This window comes from Cyclopterus lumpus, chromosome 22 (genome assembly GCF_009769545.1).
Source record: "Cyclopterus lumpus isolate fCycLum1 chromosome 22, fCycLum1.pri, whole genome shotgun sequence".
NCBI classification, from domain to species: Eukaryota; Metazoa; Chordata; class Actinopteri; order Perciformes; family Cyclopteridae; genus Cyclopterus; species Cyclopterus lumpus.
The window spans coordinates 487,574-505,243 of record NC_046987.1 but is presented as its reverse complement, the minus strand read 5'-3'; the positions used below and the strand labels follow the sequence as shown (position 1 = coordinate 505,243).

Sequence of the window (17,670 nt, the reverse complement as noted above, 5' to 3'; positions counted from 1 at the left end):
CTGAAAGACTCTTTACAATGTTTTACTTTTCAGAGTCAGTTAAATCTTTTTGTTGGCCCATTTTGCATGAGGAAAAGAAGCTGCCTAATATTTATTCACACCTTGACATATGGTTTTGATATCCATAGGCCACAATGAGGGCATTACACAAATACACATAACCTGATATGCTTAAGTAGAATAGGCATTCGAGTGTATACAGCTTAGAGTTGGAAAATATGCATACAAATTATGATATGGTCAAAATACTCACTTGCCTAATAATTGTGAACACAGCATATAGACAATCAAAACAGCCTCATGTCAAACTTTCACAAGCAGTTTCCAAGTTGTAGGATGTGTTGAGTTGTAGTGGATTGTAGACATGTAGATAAGAAAGTTTATGTTTTAAATTAATACATAAAGAAAGTTATGATAATTAATTTGGGATATTATGAGGAATATTCTGGAGGAATGTATTATGAAACATAGAGAGGATCACTGTTTTATTCTGTTTGTTAATGACAAATGTAATGATTGACTGTATGCTGCATGAGAATGAATGTTTTATTGTTTAGACAATAGTTAAAATGGATGCCGATTGAAACCTGATATGTTGCTTTTATTCTGAAGGCAGGATAATAGGTTTTATTCTGAAGGGGAACTTCCGGTCCCTGACCGGATGTGTGAACTTTGACCCCGCCAGCTTATTAATTAGCTTAGCAAACAGAACGCCGGCATTCTTTGAACTGACCAATAAAACTAACCCTTAGGTGTGAATTCATTTGCATGATCTTACTAATAGCCAAGCATTTGTACTGGGGGGATGGTTCTACTGGACTGGAAGTCTCGAGACAGCCCCGGGCTGGCGCTCCCTGGGAGCAGCAGTCCGTCTGTGGAGAGTTTTTCCTTTCTGGCCCCACGGCCGTGAACGCTATATGAGTATTATCTTTGCCATTAAATATTGTTAAACTTTAATTCATTGAATCCTGAATTTCCTGCGGCCATGGGACTAGAGTTCTGAACATATCTTACAGATGCCAGGTGGAAGGTAAGTCGTGTATTCAAACAGTAATGAACCTCTTAGTGATATCTTATTGTCCAACACCATCTGTCTTTCCACTGCAATCAAGACTAAGGTCTCTTACTGCATTGGCCTCATTCTTCATTATCTAGCACAGTCCAGTATGTAGCATGCTTAGCTAGCTGTTTGTACCTATTGAAACATAAAAAGGGCTAATTTGAACACGATGTTGGTCCATCAGGTATAGAGGCTGAACATGCGCCCTGTAGAAAATGCCATCAGATGATGAATTAGGCAAGCAGCATGGGATCCTGTGTGGCAACAGCTGAGTTATTCATTATGCAGATATGCTAACTGAAATGAAATTGTCTGAAGCCAGCAGTGTCTACCTATTACGACGAAGAGCATCCAATAGGATCTGACATGCAAAGAGCTTTCATGAGTTAAGGAAATGTGTAATTTCTCAGGTGGGCTTGTCACTTGAAGCAGCAGCATGAAATCAGAGAAATCCCAGTGAAATCTAAACATCAATATTTTTGTATTATTTTGATAACTTTTAGACACAACAAAAAAAGTTGACACCGTCATGTTTGCAGTGTTTGTAGTCCTGGTTGTGTCACCAGTGTCTGGCCTGTAGCCTCTGGTTCATACCACCCAGTCACTGCTTATGCTAATCTCAGCAGTGGAGTTAATAAACATGGTAATGCGTGCGTGTGGGCCTGGCTCCCAGAAGGCAGACCCGCAGTGAAATACGTTCCCTGAAATGAGTTATGGCACAAATAAAATGGCCTCCGAGGCCTCACAGTTGAATGGCAACACATCGGTGTTTGTGTCAGTGTGGCAAGGTGGGCATTTAGGCTGTTGGCAGCTGGCCCCAGCTGGGTGAAGACACATACATCATTACAGCACAGAAGAGAATAAATGAGAGTGATTGCTTTATTGAGGAGAGGAAATCAAAGTCTCCACTCTAACATTCCTGTATAACTGTCTAAATATCAGGCTCAGGTTAAAGGTAGCAGACCGTTACTCCTAATTTCTTCTGTTTTATTTGTTTGTCTGTCTGTCTATCTCTGTCTTTGTGTGTTGGCGTGGTCTGGTCTTCCTTCCTGGATCCTGTTTCTGCTGCCTGCAATCGGCTCATCATCCCTCCCAGTCTACACACCTGCCTCCCTTCAGCTCATTTATCTGTAGCATCTTCTGCTGAGACCTAAGATCATGTATGCCTGTATATTTCAGTGTTGTTTTTATCCTTACCAGCATCTCCCCAGTTATACTGTAGCCAAGACATTTCTGGATAATACTGGATGCTTCTTGAAGGCCAAATATTGTTAATTAGTTAGTTAGTTAGTTAAGTACTTTCAATATATTCATGGTGTGCACTGAACTTTTGTTGTCTGATTATTATGGGGTCAGATCGGTCTCAATAATTGCAAATGCACACAGAGAGACTCACAAATGCAAACACAAAGATTCACAAATGTGCACAGAACAATTTACATATAAATTTGATTTACAAATGCACACAGAAGGATTTACGTTGGGAGCCGGGGATGGAATTATACGTATACCGCATTGAATTTGCTTTAATAATAACATTTGGTGTCCGCAACTGACTGTTTGGTTTCTTTTATGACTGTTTCACATTTGCCATTCTTGGTGGTTTCAATCATATTAAGCAGGGACTCAACACAATATCAGATTGTATTTTTTCCCTTAGGTTTGATTAGAAGGGAGAATTGTTGTGGTATCTTGGGGTCTTGTCCACGAGTGCGGCTGCAGCAGTAAAACAGGCGTTGCACTGGACCGTCTTGGTGAAGAGGGAGCTGAGCTGGAAGGCAAAGCTCTCAATTTACTGGTCCGTCTACGTTCTGACCCTCACCTATGGTCACGAACTCTGGGTAGTGACCGAAAGAACGAGGTTGCGGCTACAAGCTGCCAAAATGAGTTTCCTCTGTAGGGAGGCCGGGCTCAGCCTTAGAGATAGGGTAAGGAGCTTGGACATCAGGAGGGAACTTGGAGTTAAGCCGCTACTCCTTCGTGTCGAAAGTCAGCTGAGATGGTTCGGGATGCCTCCTGGAGGAAGAATAAAGCCGAACAACTTCTCTCGTTCTGGTATATTTTGTTAATGTGTCTTTGCTAACAGGGCATGTACCACATTCCTTCAAAGTAGCTGTAATTAAACCTCTCCTGAAGAAGCCCACTCTTAATCCAGAGCTGTTGGCTAACTACAGACCAATCTCTAACCTTCCCTTCCTCTCTAAGATCCTTGAGAAAGTAGTCGCAAATCAGTTGTGCAACTTTCTACATCAGAATAGTTTATTTGAGGAGTTTCAGTCAGGATTTAGAAAACACCACAGCACAGAGACAGCACTGGTGAAAATTACAAATGACCTCCTAATTGCATCAGATAAAGGACTCATCTCCGTACTGGTATTATTAGACCTTAGTGCTGCGTTCGACACCATTGATCATGACATCCTATTACAGAGACTGGATCAGTCGATTGGCATTTCAGGTACCGCACTAAGTTGGTTTAAATCCTATTTATCAGATCAATCTCAATTTGCATTTGTAAACGATGAAGCCTCAATAACCACCAACGTTAATCACGGAGTTCCACAAGGTTCTGTGCTTGGACCAATTTTATTTACCTCATATATGCTTCCTTTGGGCAATATTATCAGGAAACACTGCATAAACTTTCATTGCTATGCAGACGATACTCAATTATATCTATCGATCAAACCAGAGGAGATCAACCAGCTCGCTAAAATTCAAGAATGTCTTAAAGACATAAAAACATGGATGACCTGCAACTTCATGATGTTAAACTCAGACAGAACTGAAGTTATTTTACTGGGCCCTGAACGCCTCAGAGATCAATTATCTGGTGATGTGGTTTCTGTAGATGGCATTTCCCTGGCATCCAACACCACTGTAAAGAATCTAGGCATTATCTTTGACCGAGACTTGTCCTTAACTCCCACGTTAAGCAAATCTCAAGGATTGCATTTTTTCATCTACGTAACATTTCAAAAATCAGGCACATCTTGTCTCAAAAAGATGCAGAAAAGCTGGTTCACGCGTTTGTTACTTCAAGACTAGATTACTGCAACTCCTTATTATCAGGCTGCTCTAATAAATCTCTTAAATCTCTCCAGTTGATCCAGAATGCTGCAGCTCGTGTACTCACAAAAACTAAGAAAAGAGATCACATTCCTCCTGTATTAGCTGTTCTGCACTGGCTCCCTGTAAAATCAAGAATCATATTTAAAATTCTTCTCCTCACCTACAAAGCCTTGATTGGTGATGCACCATCATATCTTAAGGAGCTTGTAGTACCATATTGCCCCACTAGAGAGCTGCACTCACTAAATGCGGGGCTACTTGTGGTTCCTAGAGTCCTAAAAAGTAGGATGGGAGCAAGAGCCTTCAGTTATCAAGCTCCTCTTTTATGGAACCAGCTTCCACTTTCAGTCCGGGAGGCAGACACAGTCACCTCATTCAAGAATAGACTTAAGACTTTCCTGTTTGATAGTGCTTATAGTTAGGGCTGAATCAGGTTTGCCCTGGTCGAGCCCCTTGATATGCTGCTATAGGCTTATAGGCTGCTGGGGGATGTTTTAGGATACACTGAGCACCTATCTCATCTTCTCTCTCTCCTTATGGATGAATTTACATCTCTCCATTGCACCTTATTAACTCTGCTTCCTCCCCGGAGTCGTTGTGACTTCACGTCTCATAGGGTCCATTGGACCTGGAGGTGTCTGATGCCTGGTGAGCCGGCCTCCCGCGTTGGCCCTGCTGATGCCCCCCCCCCTACCTCCTTCTGTTTCATGGATTGGAGTTCCATTCATACATTGTCATATTCATGTAATGTGTTTATGTAACTTTGTAAATGCTGTTCATTCTGTACACATGACATCTATTGCTTCTGTCCATCCGGGGAGAGGGATCCTCCTCTGTTGCTCTCCTGAAGGTTTCTTCCCTTTTTTCCCTGTCAAAGGTTATTTTTGGGGAGTTTTTCCTGATTCGATGTGAGGTCCTGGGACAGGGATGTCGTATGTGTACAGATTGTAAAGCCCTCTGAGGCAAATTTGTAATTTGTGATATTGGGCTATACAAAATAAACTGAATTTAATTGAAATTTATTTGTCTGGTCATCAGTAAAGCACACACACTGCAATTGCAAGAGCAGGATGATTCTTCCAGCTCGCAGGCTGGGGTTGAAGCACACACAAACCGTAACTTTCAAGTTATAATTCCTCGAATTAGTCATTGTCATCGATTTCTAATTGTCCCTCTCTGCCAAAAGGGAGGAGTTAAACATCATTTTTTGTATACCTACTTTTGTTGAAAGTTGTGGAATATTTCATATTAAATAAATGTCTTCTATTTGTATAGTTGTATAGCTACATACACTGACACTGGCTATGTGAAAGAAAACAGAACAATAAGTTAAGTAAAACTGATGATTTAAGCAGAAGGATCCAGTCTGACCGATGTAGTTACAAAACATAACACCATCAATAAAAAGGTTCAATACCATGTTTCATTTGTTGGCTTATCGTGAGGAATCACACTTATACTGCCACTTCCTGAATCTACATGAACAGATGTACATGTACTCGTGTTTTCTTTTGTAATGCCTCAGCAGCAAATAAGTGCAATATTTGGACTGGAAGATTATTTTTCGGTAAAACGATATATTGCACAAGCTGGCCTTTCAGCAGTTTCACTGAAAAGGAGAAATGACAGCCAGAACTCAGACAAAGCTCCACATCCATGCACAGTGGGAATGCATATGTCATCACAAATGGTGCTGAAAATGCCATGACTCACTACTCGTATATGAGAATATGAGAAGCAGACATGAGAATGCATACACATGTTAAAAAGGCAAACAGAAATGATGCTGAAGCTGCTCCCCTGACTCCAGAGCTGCCTGGCACTGCTCATCAGTGTCACTTCTTCTCTTACCACTCCAGAGGGGAGGAGGGCTAATTAACTCTGCTGCCCTCTTTCTAGACAGACAAGCTATATTACCATCTTTTCAAGGATAATGACATCCTGCACAGATACAGGAAGAAATCATGCTGAATGCACACCTTAATCTAAAAAACACAAAGAAGAGGAGAATATTCTATAGAAGTGTCTTTAAGTTACAAGGGAGCAATTTGAGTTGAATGGGATTGCAGATTAGATTCCTCTTATTAGCACATTCTACCGGTTTCTAATTATTTATATGAGATCTAGGACTCAACTAGGACTGAAGATAAGCTCCCTGTTTTTGTTTATGGTGGCCATTCATAGTAGGGTGGAGGCATGCAGAAGATGCAGACACAAACAGAATTGGACTTGGCGATCGCAGGTTTTATTTCTTCAGAATCACCGGATCCCTTCCCGGCCTTCCCGCCATTTGGCGAGCCTCACTAAGCTGCTCCCTGAGTTCTAAACCACTTTGACAGACATTAATCAAATGTCCTGAGTGTGTTCACTGTACGTTGATGAGAAGAAATGCAGTAAAAGAACTAAGAAAACAAACAAAAAGTGTAGTCACACAATTGTACAATACATGTGAGAACGAATGTAGAGGTCCGACCCCTTCCTGCTTTGATCAGCATCTCCTGTGTATGCCCCTTCCAATTACACACTTAATTCTAGTGCTATCAAAATAAAAATCAACAACAACCGCAGCCACAATGACCAATACTGTAAGGATCTGTAGTATGTGTTGTGTTTCCTGTTTTATGTTGTAGTCCCTGTCTCTCGTGTCCTCTGTTTCCCTGCACTTCCTGTCCCTGTGATTGTCTGCCATGTCCCTGATTGTTTCCTCCTGTGTCAATCACCTGCACCAGCCCTGAGTATTTAAACCCTGTTTGTGTCTTTCCCCTTTGTCAGTTTGTCCTGTTATGATCACGTGTGTGAGGCCGTTGTTTGTGATTCTCCTGCTTGGAATAAAGTTGCTTTTGACGTTGTTGGCGTTTGGGGTCCTGTTCCTGTGGCTACACCCGTGACAAATACACCCAGATAGTACATATTTCACTATCTTGGTGTAAAGTGCAGGAAATTGCAGACTGGGTCTGTATCATGTGGGGAGCAACATGTTCACTGGGGAGTGCCCGGTAGAGGGCACTCCCCAGTGAACATGTTGCTCCCACATGATATGTTGCTCCCACATGATGGGCACCCCAGAGGGTTAAAAGGCCCTTTGGTCTCAGGTGGACTCTCTCTCTCCGTCCTGAGACCCCTGTTTGGCTGTTTGTGTATGGTTTGTCAAAAATCACCGTAATAAAAAAAAAAAAGTATTTAAAGCTTTGTCCTCGTTTAATAAATAAAGTACCCAAAAGCAATACTTGAGTAAAAGTAAAGATACCTTACTGTGAAAATGAATTTTCTTATATTAAATGTACTTAAGTATTGAAAGTAAAAGTACAAGTAAATGCTGTTAATAAAAAAGCAAAGTGCCAGAATTTTGAAGTTTATTCTGTTGAAAATAATTGGGTATGTTCGTTCAACATAATGTATTGTGCATAAGTATACTTTTGCATCTACTATGACCTTATCATAATTCTCCGAAAAGCAATATGACAACGCCGACAATAATCATCACGCATTTTTTTTTTGCATTGGGAGGGGCTTAATGCTCGGAGGGGCTTAATGCTGCTGCGCACATTGACAGAGAACATGGATAAATGCACTTTTAAATGGACATTTTCATTTAAAATCTCTACCAGACGGCTTAGTTAATAAAAGCAAAGCTATTTGTAACCACTGTAAACTGGAGTTATCTTATCATCGGAGTGCTACGAGCATGAAGTACTACGAGCATGAAGTATTACGCACATGAAGTATGTCTTAAAGGCGTTACGCAGCATTGAAACAACCAATGGAGTGAAACTTCGTCAGACTACTGCGGCGTGCGGGAGAACTGTGGATAAACCAACGCAGGAACAATGAACACATGCCTCGGCCAAGTGGAGAGCAGCGGACTGCAGACCGATTCCTGTAGAGGAAGAGGTCGGTCTGAGGAGAGTACTGATGCTGTAATCACATTATTACACAAATTACAGCTGTGTTTGGGTTTTTTTTGTGTTAGACCTGTGCTAGACCTGAGCTAGACTTGATGTTGCTCCCAGAGTGCCTGTTATAATGTTCTGATAACATTAGTTTAAAATAAAAGTGTGCAATATACTAGTTTTTAATTCATTCTTGAATTCTTGGCGGATAATGCGATTAATCACAGAAAAATCATGCGATTAATCGATTAATTATAAGTATGCTCATTCTGACAAGAGGATATAGAGGGCAAATATATAATATTGTGTTCAGCAAAAAATATCAACTTGATGCATCAGGTCAGTGTTTTGAGAAAGGACACCTGCCTTGTAAACTCCTATGGACCTGATTTGAACACAATAGGCAAAGGGTTTGCTCAAGCTGAATCTGCAATTGAGCGACCATCATAACTCGATCTGATCATCCAACTCAAATATCAAAACATGATCAATACTAAAGCAGCACCAAAAGTAGCAAACCAGTCATTACTTGAAACTGACAAATGTCCTGTTCATCTTCAAAATAACTTTTTGGGCTGAAGACTAGTCCTGCAATGCTAAATAGCCTTTCACAGGCCGCTGTGGCAGGTAGAGGTGTGTTCAGCTGTGTGCGCAAAGTTTGCACACAGCCTGTGCACTCCGACGCGGTTCAAATTGTAATGCTGCGCTCTCACGGATCCTGTCAATCCTATGGTGTGGTGGCTAGCTAACGTTAAGCTAGCTAACGTTAGCCAACTAGTGCTGCAATGATAATAGCTAAATCAACAAAATCTCACAACTGTCAACACTTCCTCAGGTCACTAACTCGGTAGCGGTCTGTTTACTACACTAATTGTCTCATTTGATTTACGATAGCTAGCGAATGTTAGCCTAACATACACCATGTATAGCTAAATTAGAAGATCAGACACCTGTCCCCCCCCCGCCAGATAGAGATATACTCCGGTGTTGGTCTTCGTCACAACCGTCGTTTGTTGCGGAAGTAGCAGGTGCTTCCATTTCTGCTTCCATCATGAAATCAGTCATCTAATCATGTAGTCACTTGCTAACTAGCATCCTGGGCACCACTGGGAATCAAAAGCACATGGCTTTGAGAGCACTTGTTTGCAATTGCGCAATAACGTGATTAACAAATGATTTAACTTGCAATCTAGGACCACTGATTCACCAAACCTGCTTGCTTGCAGTCTGTGTTCCACCACAGTCCCTGACAATGGTCTCATGATTAATTTGTTTTCTAAAGATAGATTTGATTTTGTAGCGAGTAACAAAGTTTTCAGGGGAAATGTATCAGTTTTATTTGCAAAATGTAGTGAAGTAAAAGTCAACAGAAATATAAATAGTAAAGCAAAGCACAGACATCCAAGTACAGTAACAAAGTATTTATACTTCATTACTATACACCACTGATTGCAGGCGAATATTTAACTGACTTAAATTCAAGGTTGGCAAACTTGAGAAACAAGCAAGACTAAAAACAATATTATCGTGAACATAAACATGGTTATTGCTACTACGCACAACTGCTAAGCTGGCAGCTTGTGGAAGGCTACAGTGATGAACAATAAGTGAACAGGCAGAGTGTGCAGGTAGACACGCAGGTAGGCAGATGGGCAGGTAGGTAGACAGACAGACAGGCAGGTACCCCGTCCAATCATTACAATCAGGCTGAATGAAACGATTGGATGGCGTATTACTGTCATGTGACAGCCAATACAAACACTGCACTGTTTGAAAATGGAAGTTATTACCGTACATTCATCCCCATTTCAGTCAATCCTAGAGATGCTCACAAGTCCTTTTTTTGCAAGTCCAATGCAATTCTCAAGTCTCTTGTGGTTGCAGTGAACGTTCTATCATGTGCTGCATGCCATCCGGTCTGCTACGAACACTGCTCAGGTATATATAAGGAATCAAACCTTTTATACAATAACTTGAAAAGTATAAATATTGTTATTGTATATATATATACAATTATTTTCAATACCCAGGTGGAAAATATAAAAAAGCAGATATCAAAAGATAAATTTAACAACACCAAGGTAATCTAGTAAAATTAAGAAGTGCTTTGTGAATAGTGATGACATGGCAAATAAGTCGCAACTACATAGCATGGTAAAGGAGACATGGTCCTGTAAAGCTCACGGAAGTACATACAAGTCTCCTTCTTCCAGGATTGGTCTCTGCGCACAATCACAGAAAGGTTCAGTTCAACAAGTGGATCCTCCCACACCAATTAGCTCCCTGACCGCCGAGAGTGTAAAAAGTGTAAAAGTATTTACAGTTCATTATGAAACTGTTGCGGTTCTAGACGATCTAAGTAATCAATGGGAAACACTGAAGACTATAACACGGCTTGCAAACTATTACATTCAACCGGAGTGAACAAGACAAGTAGCAAGAAGACAGAACTTTCTGAGTAAGAAATAAAGATTATGAAGAGTCAGTTTTCTGCTCACATGGTTAATTTCAGAATCCGAGCTGTTACCATTATGTTAGAATCCCAGAGTATTTGAACGTACCTCCTTGCCGAGGTCTTCTCTGATGACTTGCTGGATCTCCTCCATACTGCTTTGAGGAGCTTGGCTGTGTAGCACCTTCAGCGTGGACGTGTACTCCTCAGGCAGCAGGTAGTCCAGAGCACCGAGGTGCTGGCCCACCTTAATAAAAGTACCCCGGTTTGCACAGCACAAGTCTCGAAGACGCTCCGCGGATCGCAGGTGCACCTACAGGTCAAAAAGAGGATACAGAGTCTCAAGGACTGCAGAGAAAATCAAAATGTTTCTTTCTCTTGGAAGCACGGGTGCACTGAGCAAATTCTATGGCATTCTGAGAAGAGATATCTATGCAATTTTGACTTTTTGGACCTCACGCTGTCTATGCAACTATTCATGATCTTAGACTCAATTCGGTTTATTTTGTATAGCCCCAAATCACAAATTTGTACACATACGACATCCCTGTCCCAGGACCTCACATCGGATCAGTAAAAACTCCCAAAAAAATTTAAAAAACCTTTCAGGGAAAACAGGGTAGAAACCTTCAGGAGAGCAACAGAAGAAGATCCTTCCGATTCTTATTACGCTTTTTATTTTAGAACATTGGGCGCATATTGGGGGTACTTGCCAGACCCCAAAACTCACCAAATTTGGCAAGCTTGTCAGGCATGGTGAAAATAGACGTAGACGGGTTTTAAAAAATTGCTCTCTAGCGCCCCCTCAAAGTTTGACCCTCACCTAGAATGTCCGATTGACTTGAAATTGTTCACACATGTCCATCTCCACCTGCTCTACATAAAAGCCTCTCAGACCCCTAAACTCTGCTTACTGTACTGTAATTGGCAACTTGTCCTACACGCTGGGTCCGATTCATACCAAAGTTTCTATCCATCATAATTGAAGCCAGATCATCTACTATATACCAAAATGTTTTTGATATGTCATTGTGGTAAGGATATATGGACCAATGAACCTCTCAAGGGCGTATCTTGTTTTGCAATGCTCATAACCTCAACACTATTGGGACTAATCTTTCAAAACTTTCACATTGTCACAGCGCCACCTACTGGCTCAACTAGACTTGCTCGAATCAGCAGGGCCATGGCAGGAGGCCGGAGGCCGGACCACCAGGCACGAGGCATGGCGAAAAGAGGCCGGACCAGGTCTAATGGAGCCTATGAGACGTGAAATCACAAAGATTCCGGGGAGGAAGTAGAGTTAGTAATGTGCAATGGAGAGATGTAAATTCATCCATTAGGAGAGAGGAGAAAGGAGCTCAGTGCATCCTAAAACGTCCCCCAGCAGCATATAAGCCTATACGAGCATATCTACGGGCTGGACCAGGGCAAACCTGATTCAGCCCTAACTATAAGCGCTATCAGAGAGGAACGTCTTAAGTCTACTCTTAAATGTGGTGATTGTCTGCCTCCCAGACTGAAAGTGGAAGCTGGTTCCATAAAATAGGAGCTTGATAACAGAAGGCTCTGGCTCCCATCCTACTTTTTAGGACACTAGGAACCACAAGTAGCCCCGCATTTAGTGAACGCAGCTCTCGAGTGGTTGTTGATGTTATGTAGGAAGACATGCCCGTTTAGAATACTTGAGAGGGCCTTCTGTATACCTTGACGTTGTGATTGGTCACACGGCCCACGTGACCAATAACATGCGCTGTGATTGGTCAATCGTGCTACCGTGACTCGTCGTCTAACAGAAAACTATAACATTAGCATGGTTAATGTTATTGAAACTGTTGTTTCAAGAGTTCATTTAATGTATAGTATATTTGAGGTGTTTCACCTATGGCTGAAGGAGGAGTACTAGTAGAACCGGACTTAGTGGCAGATTTACTTGCAACGCCATTCTCAAGGAGGACGTTTGTGGAAAAGGAGGACATCGTAGAAAATGGCTGCCCTTTTTTTTTTTACATCTGCAGTAGCGTTGTGTTAAGGTGTCTATGGTGTTTTTATTATATAGTTAATTAATACTTCTGATGTTAATAATATTTGAATGCCTCATTATTTTCAGTGTACAGTGTTTTAGTCTCCCGTTTTTTTTTTTTTTCGTCATGTTTTGTTATAAATAAATGTGACTGGTTCTTTTAAGAATTTGTTCTTGTCCTTGTGTTAATTACGTTGATGTGACTATGCATTGTCCGTCATGCGCGTATTTATGGGTCTGCACTCTGCAGTTAGTGTATTTGTGTTGCGTTTCATGTAATATTTTATTTCACTTGTCAAATATGAGGTGTTTACATGAAACAAATAATAACCTGTAGCTGTGGCGTCATAATGAGGTGATTAGGGTGTTTAGCTATAGTCGAGACAGCACAGAAGGCCTAGGCCCGAAATGCACGGCCCGCCACTGATTTATATATATATATATATATATATACATACATACATACATACATACATACACACACACACACACACACACACACACACATTATATATATATATATATATATATATATATATATATATATATATATATACACGCACATATACATATATACACACATGCACATATACATATATACACATTCATATATATATATATAGTCTCCAGGTTCTCCAGCTTACTCGAGTTCTCCGACTTTATGTATGTAGGGTTTATTTATGTTAAAAAATAAAGGGAATTTAGCATAAAATGTGACCTTTAGAGCAACTTGATATCTGTCGAACACAGTTGCACAGTGAAGATAGGGTACACAGTGAAAAGATGTGGGAGAAGATCAAGGAGGGATGTGGGCACCACAACTTTGAGAGCTTGAGAAGACTCTAGAATCTAGTCTACAAACAGTCAACACTAGTTACTTATTTTTTCCTTATTCTAATAAAGCACAGATATAAAAAAAATCATAACTAGAGAATGTATGCTTTTCTGTAGTCCTCCAACACCCAGTGCGGGGGGACATTATTGGCTGTTGTAACAAAATCAGGAATTGAATCCTATGATGATTTCATGTAACTTGTGTTTCAGGACTGAGGAAGTACAACCAAAATAAGTATATGTAAACTCAATAACAGTGTCTAGCAGACCAGGAGCATTGAGAGGTCTGGCTGATGAATCATGAGGCCTTGTTCGCAGTCTGGAAAGTGAGGAAGGGACCAACACAAAGCACAAGATTGGAAAAACACTATTGTCTAACGTATCTTTGTACATTGGAACATTAACTAAGGAAAAAATAATAACTGAAAATAAACTATACATGTTCTTCTATTAGGCGAATAACTGCTCGAACTATGTCTGTATGTATGAAAGGTACATAATCAAATGACAGAGTATTCGGATTAAGAGCCTTAGATGTATGTGTGTGTGTTTGGTGGCTCTGTCCCGTCTGTCCCATTACAACCAGCTGGAAGCGATAATGCTTCTTGAGAGCTCATCTCCTGAGACCAGTGCAAATAAAAAGCCGTGAAATTAGCTCCCCTTAACCTCTGTAACCCCATCTACACACACCATGAATACCCCCCAGCATATATACACACACACACACACAAACACACACACACTACTCCCACTGGACCATTTGACAGAGTGTCATCTGGGCAATGATGACAAAGAAATGGCAGAAACAAGTCACCAGAGATTACCAGATGAGCCTTTATGCTTGAAGATGCAGTAGGAACCCTTTTTATAAAAAAAACATCAGTGCCACTGATGTCTGACCACACGGAAGCATAACAGTAAGAACTTTAACGCATGATTGATAGAACCATCATCACACAAAAAATAGGTGCAGTCATTTACTCAAATTAGATTTGTAACATACAGCTCTGAAAACAAAAAACTATTGAATGCAAAGTCAAACCTTAATTCTGAAAGATAAGCAATAAAAACATTTTTTATGTGAGGGCTACATGGGGAAAAAGTTACTTTAGATGTAATAGAATAATAATGATAATATAAGCAGTAATGGTATTGGCAAAACTAATAGCAATGCAACTAATAATAATGTTGATAATAGCAGGAAGTGTCAGGCAGGACCAGCATCCAGATATAACCACAATCCATGTAAATAGAAGAAGACAGAGAAAAGTGGGCATCAGCAGGGTCATGGCAGGAGGCAGGACCGGCTCCAGACACAACCACGATCCATAAAAAAGCACACAGACTCCGGGGAAGAAGTAGAATTAGTAATGTGCATTGAAAGGACATGACTTCATACAAAAGGAGAGGTGAGAGGAGCTCAGTGTATCCTAAGATGTCCCACAGCAGTCTAAGCCTATAGCAGCATATCTAGGGGCTGGAGGAGGCATCCTGAATAGATGCCCGAACCATCTCAGCTGACTCCTTTCGACGCAAAGTAGTAGCGCCTCTACTCCAACTTTCTCCTTCCTGATGTCCGAGCTCCTGGCGCTATTTCTAAGGCTAAGCCCGACCACACTACAAACGAAACTTGTAGCCTCAACCTCGTTCTTTCGGTCACGATCCAGATTCGGGACCATAGATGAGGGTCGGAACGTAGACGGACCGGTGAATTGAGAGCTTTGCCTTTTCCTGTCCGTGAAAGTCACAAACAGAATAGGTGACAAAGGGCAGCCTTGGCGGAGGCCAACACCTACTGGGAACGTGTCTGACTTATTGCAGAGATTACAAACACTACTCCAGTCGTCATTCGAGGTTTAAGAGCTGGTCCCCTGTTCAACGACAGGGATGGAATCCGTACTGCTCCTCTTAAATCTGAGGTTCGACAAAAGGTTGTAGCCTCCTTTCCAGTACCCTGGCATATGCTTTCCCCGGGAGGCTGAGTAGTGTGAAAATGGGAACCACTACCCTGGTCTGCCAGTCCATGGGCACTGTTCCCGACCCCCATGCCACATTGAAGAGGTGTTTCAGCCAAGACAGCCCAACAATGTTCAGCGTCTTCAGCGCCTTGCTACCGAGGAGCTTTTTGACTACCTTAGTGGCTCACACTAAAGATATGGGTGCGACCTGGGTATCGGTTCAGATCAGGCAAGCAGTTCCTGACAATCATCCCTCGCTAGGTTTCTCAGTCATTGCCTACATGAGCGTTGAAGTCTCCCAGAAGAACTATGGAGTCAGCAGGAGGCACCCTTTCCAGGGCCCCTCCCACCGATTCCTAGAAGGCCGGATACTTCGAACTGCTGCCTGGTGCACAAGCACAGACACCAGTTAGAGCCTTGCTCCCTTGCAGGCGCATTGGAGGCGACCCTCTCGTTCTCTGGGGAGAACTTCAACACAGTGGCGCTCAGCCAGGGGCTCGAGAGTATTCCCACTCCCGTCTGGCGCGTCTCCCTCTGGGCAACTCCGGAGAAGGACAAAGTCCAACCCTTCCTCAGGTGCTTGGTTACAGAGCCAGTGCTGTGCTTGGAGGTGAGCCCAACTATATCTCAGGGTACTGCTCAACCTCCTGCACCAGCTCTGGCTCTTTCCCCGCTAGCGAGGTGATGTTCCACGTCCCTTGAGCTGATCTATGCTGGACCCCGGACTGGCCCGCCACCCATTCTGCATTGACCCTCATGCTTGTCCCTGTTTGCCTTGGGAGACCCTACCAGGGGCTGATTTGTGGAGTGGCGAATGTATTCTCATCTTCACATTTTGAAGAACAAGACTAAATCATTTAGAACATGTCAACCTTTGATCAGACATGTTAAGTCCAAATTGAAACCATTTGTTTCATATTGTGTGCAAATATGAGTTAAAGTAGATTATTATTTAAACTAACAAAATTAATTCAGCTAGTTGTTTTTGTTGTTTTTCAAGTAATGTATAACAGTACAACACATATTGCTCAATGTCCCAAATAAAAAAAAAACAGTAACTGATCATTCTGAAAATTATACAGTTGTAAAATAAAAATATTGTTTTATACATTTATTTTTTAAATCTTAATAATTATTTTCACTATTTTACAAAGCATTATGGTATTTTCAAAGAAACAAACACTGCACGCACACAATTTCTTTTTTCTGTAATTTTAGATCCTATATATATACTGACACAACTAGAAAGTTCCAAACATTTCATACTAAATTATACTAATTCCTCATTTTTATACATGTTATTCCCCTAATTTTAAACTGCACATTTTTTATTCCTTGTACATAACAGTTCCCCTTAATTAATTTCAAACAACTTCTAAATGCAGTCAGGAAGCAAGTGAGTGTGTGCTACATTCATTATCTGTACAATTAAAATCACAACATTTAAAGGATAAGAGATAATAAATAGTGCTTCATTGTTACATGAGGCCCAATCGCACAGTGAAGACTATTATTATTATTATTATTACTATTAGTATTATACTGTTAACACTGCCATCTGTTTGAAAGACATACCAAACTGAAAAAGCTGTTTACTAAAATGGTGGTGATCTTTAAAAAGGCAATAATTGCTAACTAAATGTTCTCAATGATAAGGCTCTGTCACTCACACATAAATTAAGGGATAGTTTGAGTAGCTAAGCTTTACAAAATAAATCAATGACAACAAGATATTATTGTCAATAAATGGATGGATGGACCTGTACAGTGCTTTTCTAGTCTTCTGACCACTCAAAACGCTTTCACACTACTTGTCATCATTGGCACATTCATACCCATTCATACACTGATGACAGTGGCTTTGGTGCCACCTGTAGGTACACCGTAGCCACAGCTGCGGGAGCAATTTGGGCTTAAGTGTCTTGCTCATGGACACATGGACATGTGCTAGGAGAGCCTCTGATTGAAGGACAACCCTGCTCACCACTGAGCCACAGTTGCCCAAGTCATTAATGATGTCAATCATCTGAGGCTGATCAACAGTTCAAACCAAACAGACAGAACTCCCGAAGTCAGATCAGAGCCATGTGTGTGGATGCTGATCAGAGTCAATTTTGCTATCGGTTTGCCCACGGTAGTCTAATCATCAGATTCGCCATCACTCCCCTCTCCACCCTCTTCCAGTAATCAGTATGCTTTGTCTGATAGAGGCGGGCTCACAGCTTGAGGATGACATCACCATGGCAATGCTGCTCGCTGACAGCCTGAGGGGTACTCTACTCTGTGATAGGCTTACGCTGGCCTCCGCCCACCATCTCCACAAATGCGCTGCCCAATCAAATGGGCTGCTAGCATATTGGACACACAGGTCAATTTGTGGC

The 17,670-nt window shown here is 41.4% G+C and overlaps 1 protein-coding gene across 2 annotated transcripts in view; it reads right to left on the bottom strand.

The window, feature by feature from the left end:
• adck1 (aarF domain containing kinase 1) overlaps nt 1-17,670 on the bottom strand; it is a 93,019-nt gene that overhangs the window by 42,854 nt on the left and 32,495 nt on the right. For both annotated transcript variants that reach the window (XM_034562937.1, XM_034562938.1), the window contains exon 4: nt 10,584-10,787. In XM_034562937.1, the coding sequence (XP_034418828.1) occupies nt 10,584-10,787 (204 nt within the window). The remainder of the gene's footprint in view (nt 1-10,583; nt 10,788-17,670) is intronic.